General features: G+C 45.4%; 1 protein-coding gene across 1 annotated transcript; it reads left to right on the top strand.

Annotated features, from left to right (window-relative positions):
• The first annotated feature begins 4,280 nt into the window (after positions 1-4,280).
• PMF1 (polyamine modulated factor 1) lies at positions 4,281-12,701 on the top strand. The gene is made up of 5 exons (XM_087703044.1): positions 4,281-4,420; positions 7,415-7,520; positions 10,566-10,666; positions 10,923-11,118; positions 12,443-12,701. The coding sequence occupies exons 1-5, from the start codon at positions 4,290-4,292 to the stop codon at positions 12,494-12,496; spliced, it is 588 nt and encodes a 195-aa protein (XP_087559170.1). The 5' UTR covers positions 4,281-4,289; the 3' UTR covers positions 12,497-12,701.
• Positions 12,702-13,403: the final 702 nt, after the last annotated feature.

Below are 13,403 nucleotides of genomic sequence, written 5' to 3' on the forward strand. Positions count from 1 at the left end.
CATGGCCTTCATCCTTTTGTCTAAAGGAGGAAATCCTTTTTGGTTATCAAAAAGGAAGTTTGTGGAATTTTATTATCTGATGGATTTTTAACCTTTTGTAAGTCACCTATGTGAGTTGGGCAGCTATATAAATTTGTTTAATGAATAAAATAAAAATGCTCAGGTGTGACACATGGATGAGTCTCAACCCGCATATACTTGAAGAGAATTCCTGAATAGAATTTAGCAGTTTATCATATTGTGTGGCCCAACACACCCTGTTTCTCCCTCACAATCACTATTTACAAAATACAATGATCCCTCTTGCACATTCTGGGGTGACCATATTAGCAATTTCTCCTCCCGGTGATGGAATTCACATTGATTCCAAGGTATTGTGGGTTAGACAGCATCACCACCAGATGGATTCGTAACTGGCTGACCAACCGCACTCAATGTGTAGTCCTCAGTGGAACTGCATCTACATGGAGGGAAGCATGCAGTGGAGTACCCCAGGGCTCTGTTTTAGGCCCAGGACTCTTCAACATCTTCCTCAATGATTTGGATGAGGGAATAAATGGGGAACTCATCAAATTTGCAGATGACACCAAGCTGGCAGGAATAGCCAACACTCCAGAAGACAGGCTTAAGATACAGAAGGATCTTGACAAACTTGAATATTGGGCACTATCTAATAAAATGAAATTCAACGGTGAAAAGAATAAGGTTCTACATTTAGACAAGAAAAACGAAATGCACAGGTACAGTATAGGTGGTACCTTGCTCAATAGTAGTAACTGTGAGAGGGATCTTGGAGTCCTAGTGGAGAACCATTTAAATAGGAGCCAGCCGTGTGCAGCAGCTGCCCAAAAAGCCAACACAGTTCTAGGCTGCATCAACAGAGGGAGAGAATCAAGATCAGGTGAAGGGTTAATATAACTTTATAAGGCCTTGGGAAGGCCACACTTGGAATCCGGCATCCAGTTTTGGTCGCCACAATGTAGAAAAGATGTGGAGACTCTAGAAAGAGTGCAGAGAAGAGCAACAAAGATGATTAGGGGTCTGGAGGTTAAAACATGAACGGTTGCAGGAACTGTGTATGTCTAGTTTAATGAAAAGAAGGAGTAGGGGAGACAGGACAGCAGCATTCCAATATCTCAGGGGCTGCCCCAAAGAAGAGGGAGTCAAACTATTCTCCAAGGCATCTGAAGGCAGAACAAGAAGCAACGGGTGGAAGCTAATCAAGGAGAGAAGCAACTTAGAAGTGAGAAATTTCCTGACAGAAGAATTAATCAGTGGAACAGAAGTTGCCTCCAGAAGTTGTAAATGCCCCAACACTGGAAGTCTTTAAGAAGAGGTTGGATAGCCATTTGTGTGAAACGGTATAGGGTTTCTTGCCTAGGCAGGGGGTTGGACTAGAAGACCTCCAAGGTCTCTTCCAACTCTGCTATTGTATTGTATTATATTGTATAAACAATACTGATGTGCTGGTTCAAATTATTGACCATTAAATCCATTCATTTTAAGCCATTTTCTTACAACTGTTGTTTTGGGCCCAGTAGAACCTCTGAAATGATGATTGAGCTATTGGCAGCCAAGGCAAACTAAGCCTGGCCACCTCCGTGTCTTCCATTACCATATCCATCATCCCTGGTCATAAGCAATGGTTGTGCTGCTGGGAGTGATTAAGATAACCTTTATTGTTTTGAGTTTTACTGCGAGGACACTGGTACACATTAAAAATGAAATTCTGTTGCCTGGCCTCAAAAGAAAGTATGTATATCACTGTCCATTTTGAATACGTTGCGGAAAGAAGAAACTTGAGAGTCTACAAGGTTGATATTAAACTGAGTCTAGATGTTCTGAGATCCGGTGGCCTCCTCCCAGAAATTAACAAGGAAAACAGGTCATAAAGAGGATGGGTGGCATCCTGGGCAATACTGTGGCCCTCTGCTCAAGTGTCGCTTATATGCCATGTCCCGAAGAGAAGGAAGTGAACTCCCAATGATCTTTTTTGCCATCTTCGTTACTTTGCCCAGCCTTCTTGTCCAAAGCAGTAATGCTTCCAATCCAGACCGTATATGTGGGGGGTAAATAGATACTTCTGTATTTATTTATTTTGTCATGTTTATGTAGAGTATATTGGAGGTAGTGATCCTTTGAGAGCTTGTAGGCAATGAAATTTCATTTTCATGTATGTCAATTAGCGGTTCCACCACAAAACCGCGGTAGACTAAAGCGCGCTCGACGAAAACTCGTACATGACGTCATCACAGCGCGACGAAAACAGCACGCTGTGAGCGGTAAACTTAAAATTAACGTGTAAATCTAAACCTAACCCCCCCAAACCTAACCCTAAGCCTAACCCTTAACCTAACCCTAAACCTAACCCTAAACCTAACTCTTAACCTAACGCTAAACCTAACGCTAAACCTAACGCTAACCCTTAACCTAACCCTAAACCTAACCCTAACGCTTAACGTAACCCTAAACCTAACCCTAACCCTTGATCTAAGCCTTACCTTTACGTGAATCGGCTTGCTTTAATTTTAATTTTAATTTAATTTATTTTTAATTTTATTTGTCACGCTGCTGCTGATGTCACGTACGCGCTTTGATCGGGCGCGCTTTAGTGGACCGCGGTTTTGACGGGTCATGCAATTAGCATACATCCAAAGTGACAAAGTTGTTGTAAGTAATGCCATACGACAAGATGCTCTTTAGAAAGTGGTGTAAGGGCCGGAGAAGGCAGATTTGTATTTGTATTTGTATTTTATTATTTGTATGCCGCCCTTCTCTGGAAGGACTCAGGGTGGCGAACAATTCAAGGGGAAAAAGGGGAACATAAAAAGACAAAATACAAATAATAAAAGTAGACAACAGTCGCACAACCATATATGTCGAGAGGGGAGGGAACTCAGTATACAATATACTCGATATACTTTTCTCATGTAGAATAGAATAACAAGAGTTGGAAGGGACCTTGGAGGTCTTCTAGTCCAACCCTTGCTTAGGCAGGAAACCCTACACCACTTCAGACAAATGGTTATCTAATCTCTTCTTAAAAATGTCCAGTGTTGGAGCATTTACAAGTTCTGGAGGCAAGTTTTTCCACTGGTCAATTGTTCTATGTGACCCAGGAAATGCAGGTGCTGCTGTGCTCGCTTCATCACTTGTAATGTTCCCGTGGTTCGCCCATGAGGCCAGTGTTGAGAAAAGACAGGACACGAACTTTCTCGAGATGGAGCGACGACCCAGATTGGGGGTCTGAGAGCCCCTTTTATGGAGATAGGACAAAGGCAAGAGGAGCAATAGCATGTGAGTAACAACAGCCTGTAAAAGTACAATTTCTAATCTACTGCTCAGTCTATATATGGTCAAATCCTGGACGTCAATGGTAGGGCACATCTCAGAATGTTATGTTATGCCCTATCAGGATGTTACGGCGTTTTAGGAGTTTGTTTTCTCCTGTGTGGTACAGCGTGACTCTGCAAGCCCTAGTATGAACTGGGCCATGAGGGACCCACACCTACACAAGGAACTATATTACAGCAATCACTGTCTCAATGTTGAGTTATCTAGAACATCTGTTCTCCTAGCACCAGCAGCAACTATTTCCACACACGAGGCAGTTCTGACCATGTCGTTATAGCTGATGAGGAAAAAGTTTTGATTTTGCAAAGAACGTTTTAGGGTAATCTCTATTCCAGAGCAGATATTCTGGAAAACGTTTTGATGATGTATTCTTGAAATACGGTCGTATCCCCAGTACAAAAAGAAACAAAGTTGAATTGAATACTTTATTTTGCCAAAAGGGATGAGACACACAAGGAATTTGTGCAGAATCACTCAATATACATGCAAAGCAAGAGAAAGAATAAAATCTATGAAAAGGGGAAGTAAAGAAGATAATACAATAATCAGTAATAATGCCACAGTCTCTTGCTCATGCAACCCTCTTGTTAATAAAAGAAATGAGAATTGCTCATGCAACCCTCTTGTTAATAAAAGAAATGAGAATTCCTGAGTGCGCATTAACTGGTGAACATGTGGGCAAGGATGGTATGTTGGCTTGCAAATATCCTGGTTTGCATTAGCGCTTCCCAACTATGGCCGCTTGAAGACTTCAACTCCCACAATTCCTCAGCGGTCCTTTCCGCTTTTTCTCGAGGGGCGGCGCCTTCCCGGGCCACGTGATCGCCGCACGCGGCCGAGCCGGGGGGGGGGGCGGAGACCAATAAGAGTCCGCGTGGCCGCAACTGGGCGGGGCGTGTCTCCAGTTTGGATCCGTTGCTTTTGGCGGGAAGAAGATGGCGGCGCCGGAGCCGGAGAAGGAGAGAGAATGCGGCGCTCCTGCCGCGGGCCCTCAGGGTAAAATCGGCCGCGAGCAGATCCTGGACAACGTGATCAATCAGTTCCTGGAGGCGTTGGACGCCGGCGGGTGAGAGCGGCGAGACTGACGGGGATGATGGGCTTGGGCCGGCGGTGGGGGACTGGAGGGCCCGTGGACTGCAACTCCCAGAATTCCTGAGGCAGCAAAGCTGCCTCAGGAATTCTGGGAGTTGTAGTCCACGGGCCCTCGAGTGGCCATAGTTACCCACCCCTGCTCTAAAGGAATGACGTAACTATGTGGGATTATTTAATAGTTTAAATAATAACTCTGTGGGGTTATGAAGCTGCGTGGACTTCAACCCCCAGAATCTCCCCTTCAGCTCAGTCCAGCCAGGGATCCCCAAGGGGATCCCTATCGACCCCCAAGCGTCAGTGGGAGCATCCAGGGGGCCAGTCAACCTCTGGGTGGGTAGCTGGGTTGGGGGGGGTGCCAATAAATGAGGGGGGAACAAATGGGATTTGTAGAAAGGTATACCTTGAAAAGAAAAACTACCCATGTTGAAAATAATCTTTTTTTCCCCCTTTGGGGATATAATTATGGATGCCACTGGTAATAAATGGGGTTTGCTAAAAGGTGGAAATACGCCACGTAAAATAGAGAATGGAAGGGAGATAAAGAGAGAGGGAAAAAGAGAGAGAGAGGAGGAGAGAGGGAAGCAGAAGGGAGGAAAAGAGAAGGAGAGAGGGAAGGTGTGGAAAGAGAGGAGAAGGAGAGAGAACAAGGGGAAGTAGAGAAGAGAGAGAGGGCAGAGGGAAGAAAGGAGGTAGGGAGGAGGAGAGAGGGAGAGATAGGAGAGAGGAAAGCAGAAGGGAGGAAAAGAGAAGGAGAGAGGGAAGGTGTGGAAAGAGGAGAGGGAGAGAGCAAGGGGAAGTAGATAAAGAGAGAGGGGGGAACAGAGGGAAGAAAGGAGGTAGGGAGGAGGAGAGGGAGAGGAGATAGGAGAGAGGGAAGCAGAAGGGAGGAAAAGAAGGAGAGAGGGAAGGTGTGGAAAGAGAGGAGAAGGAGAGAGAGCAAGGGGAAGTAGAGAAGAGATAGAGGGGGCAGAGGAAGAAAGGAGGTAGGGAGGAGGAGAGAGAGAGGAGAACAGGAGAGAGGGAAGCAGAAGGGAGGAAAAGAGAAGGAGAGAGGGAAGGTATGGAAAGAGAGGAGAGGAGAAGGAGAGAGAGCAAGGGGAAGTAGAGAAGAGATAGAGGGGGCAGAGGGAAGAAAGGAGGTAGAGAGGAGGAGAGAGGGAGAGAGGAGAACAGGAGAGAGGGAAGCAGAAGGGAGGAAAAGAAGGAGAGAGGGAAGGTGTGGAAAGAGAGGAGAGGAGAGGGAGAGAGAGCAAGGGGAAGTAGAGAAGAGAGAGGGGGGCAGAGGGAAGAAAGGAGGTAGGGAGAAGGAGAGAGAGAGAGGAGAACAGGAGAGAGGGAAGCAGAAGGGAGGAAAAGAGAAAGAGAGGGAAGGTGTGGAAAGAGGAGAGAAGAGGGAGAGAGAGCAAGGGGAAGTAGAGAAGAGAGAGAGGGCAGAGGGAAGAAAGGAGGGAGGGAGGAGGAGAGAGGGAGAGGAGAACAGGAGAGAGGGAAGCAGAAGGGAGGAAAAGAGAAAGAGAGGGAAGGTGTGGAAAGAGGGGAGAGGAGAGGGAAAGACCAAGGGGAAGTAGAGAAGAGAAAGAGCGCAGAGGGAAGAAAGGAGGTAGGGAGGAGGAGAGAGGGAGAGGAGAACAGGAGAGAGGGAAGCAGAAGGTAGGAAAAGAGAAGGAGAGAGGGAAGGTGTGGAAAGAGGGGAGAGGAGAGGGAGAGACCAAGGGGAAGTAGAGAAGAGAGAGAGGGCAGAGGGAAGAAAGGAGGTAGGGAGGAGGAGAGAGGGAGAGAAGAGTGGAAAACGAAATAGACTATAATATGGTGTATGGAAAGCAGAAGAGCAAATAAAAATTGAAGAGGCTTAATGGCAAGAGGAATGGGTATATTACTGAATATTTAAAACATGTTTGTTAAGATGTAATGACATACTTTGGATTATTGTTGTATTGTTGTAATATATATACATATATTATATGTATGTTAAGAAATAAAACTTTTGGCAAAGGAAAAACGAGGGAGGGTCAATTGGCATCACCTTTTGGGGTCTGCTCCTCAGGGGTCCAGGGTTGGGTGATTGGCAGCCAGCAAAAGCTGTCTGGAGATGGTGAAGTTGAGTTAATATTACTGGAGTTTGAGTTTATTAATAAACATTATTAGAGTGTGAGTCTCTAGAGGTTCTTGGTCATCATCCAGGTCCTGGTCGTCCCAAAGGTGCTTTTTCAGGAGGCAATTGGAGTTTCTGGTTTTTTTCTTGGATGAGAAGCAAAATGTCTTCAAAGAAAAAAACAGAAAGTCCAGTTGCTTCCTGAAAAAGCACCAGGACAACCAGGACCTGGATGATGAGGGAGAAGCTCTACAGACTTTCAGCTATACAATTTGAGACGAACCCCCTTTGAATGGGGTGGGAGTAGGAATGGATTTCCAGAGGGAAAAATTGCAGACTACAGGAACCATTTGCATCACTCAGGTGACCCTCCTGAGGACACAGAAAAACCTCCTAGTGGCCTCAACGACCCTCTAAAAGGATGCAAATGACCAACTGTCTTTAAGGAGTGTAAAAAGCACCTTTGGGATATTAGAATGAATTTTATTATTATTAGGGTTGGTTGTACAGTCCACCAGATGTTTAGAACGGATTTGACCGGGATTTGGCGGTGAGCTGAAGAATTTGCCGAACTTTGGCTCGTCTGCTCCATGTATCAGATGGTTATCAGCAGCTCACAAAAAAACTGTATCTTTAACTCAGGTGTGTCATTTGGAAAAGGTGCCACCAGAGTAGATATTGGTGAGTCTCAAACAAGTTTTTTCTTCAGGAGGTTTTCAACTATGAGTTGGCTCAGCATCCGAGAAAGGTAGAGGGGATGTTGGCCACCAGGTAAACTTCATCCAGCAAATGAGGTTTAGCATTACAGGAGTCCTTCCGAAAAAGAATATTTTGTGTTTCATAACCTGATTGGCAGCTTCCCTTTTTTGTCTCTAGATGTCGCCTTTTCTCCAAGTGCTACATTAACCTCTACAAAGCCCATCCTGAATTCACAAAATGTATTTATAATCAGTTCATATCCCATCTGCAAACTTCTATACGGGTAAGTGTCAGAACATGGACAGTTTCCTTCTTTTTTCCAAAGCACCCGGCAGTTGTTAGTTAGAAGCAAAGATTCCCAATTTGAAAAAAAATGATTAGGGGACTGAAGACTAAAACATACAAAGAACGGTTGCAGGAATTGGGTGTCTAGTTTGATGAATAGAAGGACCCGGGTGATATAATAGCACTGTTCCAATATCTCAGGAGCTGCCACAAAGAAGGGTGGCTGCGTGTCAACCTATTCTCCAAAGCTGAAGGTAAGGCAAGAAGCATTGAGTGAGAGCTTATCAAAGAGAGAAGCAGCCTAGTATTAAGGAGAAAATTTCCTGACAGAGCTATTAACCAGTGGAACGACTTGCTTCCAGACGTTGTGGGTGCTGTAATACTGGAGGTCTTCAAGAAGACATTGGTCAGCCACTTGTCTGAAATGGTGTCGGGTTTTCTGCTTGACAGAGAATGAGGTGGCTGGAGGGAGTCACCGAAGCAGTCGGCGTGAGCTTAAATGGACTCCAGAGGATGGTAGAGGACAGGAAGGCCTGGAGGAACATTGTCCATGGGGTTGCGATGGGTTGGACATGACTTCATTATTCTGGTGATTATACTCCCTGTTCCCAAAGCAACTGGCAATAAACACAGCATTATAAAAATGGGAAGAAGTAATCTAATTGAATTGCTGATAAATAAGAGATTTATCTAAAACATTTCAAACCTCCAGTGAAGAGGAACATGTCCCTTCATGTTCCTCTTAATATCTAACCTCAACCTTTACCAACAATTTCAACCTATCATTTCTTCTGTTGCCCTCCAAGACAATCAAGGAGAGGTCAATTCCTTCCTCCATTACAGACAGATGTATTTTAGAATGGGAGATTCTGATTTTTTTGTTTATATTTTAGGAAGTGTTTTATTAAAAACAATTTTTTTACAAACAGGCTAGTTTGGAAAGCTATTTTAGTTACCCATTTAAATCATGGCATTCTTAGGTATAGAATTTACCAGGATTAATTTAGGGTTTCCATCTTTATCAGCAGTAAGATGTATTTGGGTCCTATTAAGTGAGATATTTAATTTGATGAATACTTAAATCTAGAATAACACTACTCTTAAAATTGATGGTAAAACTTTTTTCTGGAAAGAATGGGTGCAAAAGGATGTAATTATACTTCCTCCATTGTTGCTTAATTATAACTTTGAAAGTTCTCAGCAAGTACAGCCCGCTTTAAACCATCAATTCAGTTAAAACCTGCTTTGACAATTTAATACGGAGCCAATGCTTTAGCACCTTCTAAAGTACCTGATTATTAATGCAGAACACTTCAATTTTAGAATCTAAACTTACTTGCACATTTTATAAAAAGTTAAAGGAAGTGTTCAAAAGATCAAAAACAAATTTACAAGAATTTTGGAATAAAGAACTGGAATTTTCAGTCCTTCCATACCAACAGACTCAAGTCTTGAAGAATATTAAGTTTGGATCCTGTGATTTAAAGTTGAAATTAATCTTCCAAAAGTTTTGTTTTTCATATTTATAGGATACCATCCAGAAAATGTTGGAAAGGATGGGTTGATAATCATTTGTGTTGGCATTGGAAGAAAATTGAGGGAACTTCAACTCATTGTCAGGGTTCCTTTTGGAGCAATGTTATATCATATTCTAACAGAATTATTGGGAAAACTTTGGTTTTTAAAGACATGTGTATTGTATTAAATTATCTATCAGCTATTTGAAACCAAGATCTGAAGAAATAGATATACCCTAGGAATACCACAAATTATTTGAGAAAATTGCATATTCTGTCAATCAGAAAATCAACATACTCTCTCCCTTTGGAAAAAAATATTGGACAGTTTGGGGAATATTGAAAGCTTATTTTTTTGAGGTTAAGGAGCTGGAAGCTTCTTCAACTTTGCTCTGCCTGCCCTTGTATTTGAGAAATAGTACCCCCACCCCTTTAGTAGCATTTCCTAAATGGCTCAGAACTGAGTTACTCAGAAAAACATTTGAGTTTTGATCCCTTTTATTCACGTATTTATTGGTTTTATTTTTTATACTTTTGTGTTTATGCTTATTACTGTATTTTTCAGAGTATAAGACTCAGCCCCCCCCCCCCAAAAGAGGGTGAAAATCTGGGTGCGTCTTATATACTGAATACATAATTTTGGCCTTCCAAAACCCCACCCTGCCATCCTGTTTTTTGCAAAACAGGTCACGTAGAGGCTTTGGGAGGCTTGTAGAGTGCTCCTGGGGGCTGGAAGCGGGGGGGGGGGGCAAAAATAAGTGAAAAATGGGCTGTTTTTTGTTTGTTTTTGCCTCCCCCCAGCCCCCAGGAGCATTCTGCAAGCCTCCCAAAGTCTCTACATGATCTCTTTTTTTGCAAAACACGGGGCATGCAGAGGGGTTGGGAAGCCCTGCAGAGTGCAAAACCTTTTTTTAAAAAAAATTACCTCTTCAAAATCTTGGTGCATCTGAAAAATACAGTATATTTTGTTCCGTGCGTGCCTTCTTTCTACTTAGTACTATTTTTGTCTGTGGATTTTTGTGTACTGGATGGCCTCAGGAGCCCCCAGGAGCCGTTTGATTGCAGTGTAGAAATGCTTTCATTTGAAGCAGGTTGTTTCTCCTGGGAAAACGGTCTGTGTGCTTTCAGTTCCAACCCAGCAGCTTTCTCCACGTGGCCCATTTCCCTGATGTGATCCATGCTTCACGACTTGGCGGACTTTAACTCCTAGAATTTACCCCACTCCTGTATTATATAACTGTACTTTGATTTTAAATTTTGATTTATTTATTTACTCGTATGCTGCCTTTCCTATGTTTACAAACAACTCTTTCCTCCTCTGTTTCTCACCACAACCCTCTGCTGGGCCGAAGGAGAGGGACTGGCCCAATGTGTCCCAGCTGACTTTCTTGCCTAAGGCAGAGCTAGAACTCCCGCTCTCCCACTTTCTACCCTGGTGCCATTCTCTGGCTGTTACTGTTAACCTTTTGCAAGCCAACCCAGGCGGTCGTTCTGCCCCAGTCACTAGCTTGCCTCTGTCTCCGCAGGAAGAGACCCAGGCCCTCAAGGAGGAAGGGAACCTGCCGTTGCTCCTGGAGTCCCTGGATAAGCTCGAGAAAGAAGCCAAGGACAAGGAAGGCCCTGCCTGGTGAGGCTCCTCTACGTGCAGCTGCATTCTCGGGATTCAGCCCAACGGCTCTGCAGCCTGCAGTTCTTGCTGCCCTTTCTTTCTGAGGTTGGAGCAGTTGATGGTATCCCTCTGAAGGCAGCTACGTTGCTTGTTAACGGCAGAGGTGTGGCTCCCCTGCCAAAATGCCGGGTGGGAACTTTTATGGCGCCCTCTCCTGCCAGGAGAGCTGATGCCTCCGGTTGGCTGCTGATCTGCGCCTTCTCTCTGAATCCAGGCGCCCAAGTGGCATCCCCGAGGAAGACGTCCGCGGGGTGGTCGTGCCCTACCTTCTAAAGCAGCGCAAATTCCTCCAAAAATCCCTGAAGGAAAAGCAGGAGACCAACTCACAGCTGGCTGCAGCTGTGGTGGCCGGTCGGCAGCGGATTGCAGAGCTGGAGGAGCAGATCCGTCGGCAGAAGGAAGAGTGGCAGGTGGGTGCTGCCTTGACGAGCAGTCAGGACCAGGAAATTCCTGGGGATCTGAACGTCTTTTTTATAGTGGGGGACCAAAACTGGATGCAGGACTCCAGGTGTGGCCTTACTAAGGCTTTACAGGGTGGTATTAGGACCTGCCTTGATCTTGATTGTATCCCTCTGTTAATGCAACCTAGGATTGCATTGGCTTTTTTGGCTACTGGCTCCTATTTAGCTGGTTGCCCACTAAGACTCCAAAATGCCTCTCCCAGTCACTGCTATTAAGCCTGGGTTCACTCAGTCTATATGCATACTCTTGGTTTTCCCTGCCTAAGTGTGAGACTATACTACATTGAATTACACTTTCTTAGAGAGGGCCCAGTGTTCAAGTCTGTCAAGATCTATTTGGATCTTGAGCCTATCTTCTAGGGCAGGGATGACAAACCTTTTTTGGCTCGTGTGCCATAAATGGGAGAGCGCAGGGGGGGGGGGTCTTGTGCGGGCGTGCTGCGCCCATAATGCAATGCGTGACACCCCCCTCCCAGTGTGCCTGCGCGCACTACAGGCACCCCCCCCCATTTTTTGCATGCTTTTTTCGCCCTCCCCAGGCTCCAGAGGCTTTATAGGAGCCTGGGGAAGGCGAAAACCGCCTCCCCTTTCCCCCCTCCCCCGGAAGCCCCCCCGGGAGGCTTCAGGGACCTTCAGGAGGCTTCCCTGAAGCCTCCGGAGCAGTCAAAAGGACCCTCTGAGCAAACAGGGTCAGTTCCTGAATTTCTGGTTTGCCTGTAGGGCTGTTTTTTTGCGCTCCGGAGGCTTCAGGGAAGCTCATGAAGCCTCCGGAGGGCCTCCAGGGGGGGCTCTTTTCGCCCTCCCTAGGCTCCTATAAAGCCTCTGGAGCCTGGGGAGGGCGAAAAATGGCTTTAAAAAAGGGTGAACTCACGTGCCCTGACAAATGGGTCCGCGTGCCACTGTTTGAGGGTGTTAGCTATTCCGGACAGTTTACAAATTTGATAAGTCTTCTATTCCATCATCTAAGTCGTTTATGAAATTAATGAAGAGTCCTGGGCTTCTAAGATGGAACCTTGTGGTACCCCACTGCTTCCTTCCCTCCTCCATGTGGACATAGACCCATTGAGGACTACTCCTTGAATACGGTTTGTCAGCCAGTTACGAATCCATCTGATGGTGATGCTGCCAAGGAGTAGGTTGTGGTCTACTTTGTCGAATGCCTTGCTGAATGCCTTGTCTATTATGTCCGCAGTATTTCTGTATGAGAGAGACTGTTCCCTCTTACTCGGAGGCTGTTCTGCCAACGGACTGACCTCTTCTCCTCTCCTTTTAGGGAGTTGCTATTGAAGGCCGGAAGATGATGGAGACCTTTGATGATCTCTCCTGAGTAGGCCTGGCTGCTTTTTGGGGGCGAGGATGTGAGAAAGACCTCCGAGGCCCCACGCATTGAGCCCGAGGATTTTCTGCCAGATTTCCAGAGCAGCCAATCTGTGGGAAAAGGCTGCTCCCTCTCGGCTTGACTATGGGGTGGGAGGCTGGGAATGGGGTTGCATGTGACTGTGTGCTTATTTTGATTAAAATATTGCAGCTCATGCTTTTGCGTTTCTTTCACTCAGAATATTAATTCTGCAAGCTCTCTTGTTTGACAGTACAGCCGTAGCACAGCCAAATGATGCAGTCGGAAGATGAGTGCTTCTTTCGGATGTACATTCGGAGATTGCATCTAGATTCATGCTCGCTGGGGAATTCTGGGAGTCGAAATCCGGACCTCTTGAAGTTGTCAGTTGTTGAAAAAAGTACTGGACAAGATGGTCTCCTTTCATTCTTCAGCATCTTTTCGGATATCTGAGGAGCTTCCTCTCACCCTCAGCCGTCTTCCTCCCAAGGTTCAACCAGCTTTTTCAATGCCTTGATGAGACTCGGGATCATCTTTCTCCCCCTTTTTCCAAACTCTTCCCATGTCTCTGAAAACGGAGGCCTGGCTTTCCCTGACACTTTTGGGTCTGGGAGGCATGGAGAAGACCTTAGGATTCGTAGAGTAGAGTAGGAAGGGACCTTGGCGGTCTTCTAGTCCAGGGGTCTCCAACCGTGTCAACTTTAAGCCTGGCGGACTTTAACTCCTAGAATTCCCCAGCCAGCTTTGCTGGCTGGGGAATTCTGGGAGTTGAAGTCCACCAGGCTTAAAGTTGACACGGTTGGAGACCCCTGTTCTAGTCCATCCCCCTACTCAAGCAGGAGAACCTATACTATTTCAGATAAGTGGCTGCCTAGGTTTTTCTTTAAAAAAGCCTGTT

Source organism: Thamnophis sirtalis, unplaced genomic scaffold (genome assembly GCF_051295495.1).
Source record: "Thamnophis sirtalis isolate CommonGarterSnake01/CBP01778 unplaced genomic scaffold, rThaSir2_p1.2 scaffold_18, whole genome shotgun sequence".
Taxonomy (NCBI): Eukaryota; Metazoa; Chordata; class Lepidosauria; order Squamata; family Natricidae; genus Thamnophis; species Thamnophis sirtalis.

Coding starts and splice junctions, on each gene's coding strand:
- PMF1 (XM_087703044.1), top strand. CDS start 4,290: ATGGCGGCGCCGGAGCCGGAGAAGGAGAGAGAATGCGGCGCTCCTGCC. Junction 4,421..7,414: donor GAGGCGTTGGACGCCGGCGG/GTGAGAGCGGCG, acceptor TTTTGTCTCTAG/ATGTCGCCTTTTCTCCAAGT. Junction 10,667..10,922: donor GACAAGGAAGGCCCTGCCTG/GTGAGGCTCCTC, acceptor CTCTGAATCCAG/GCGCCCAAGTGGCATCCCCG.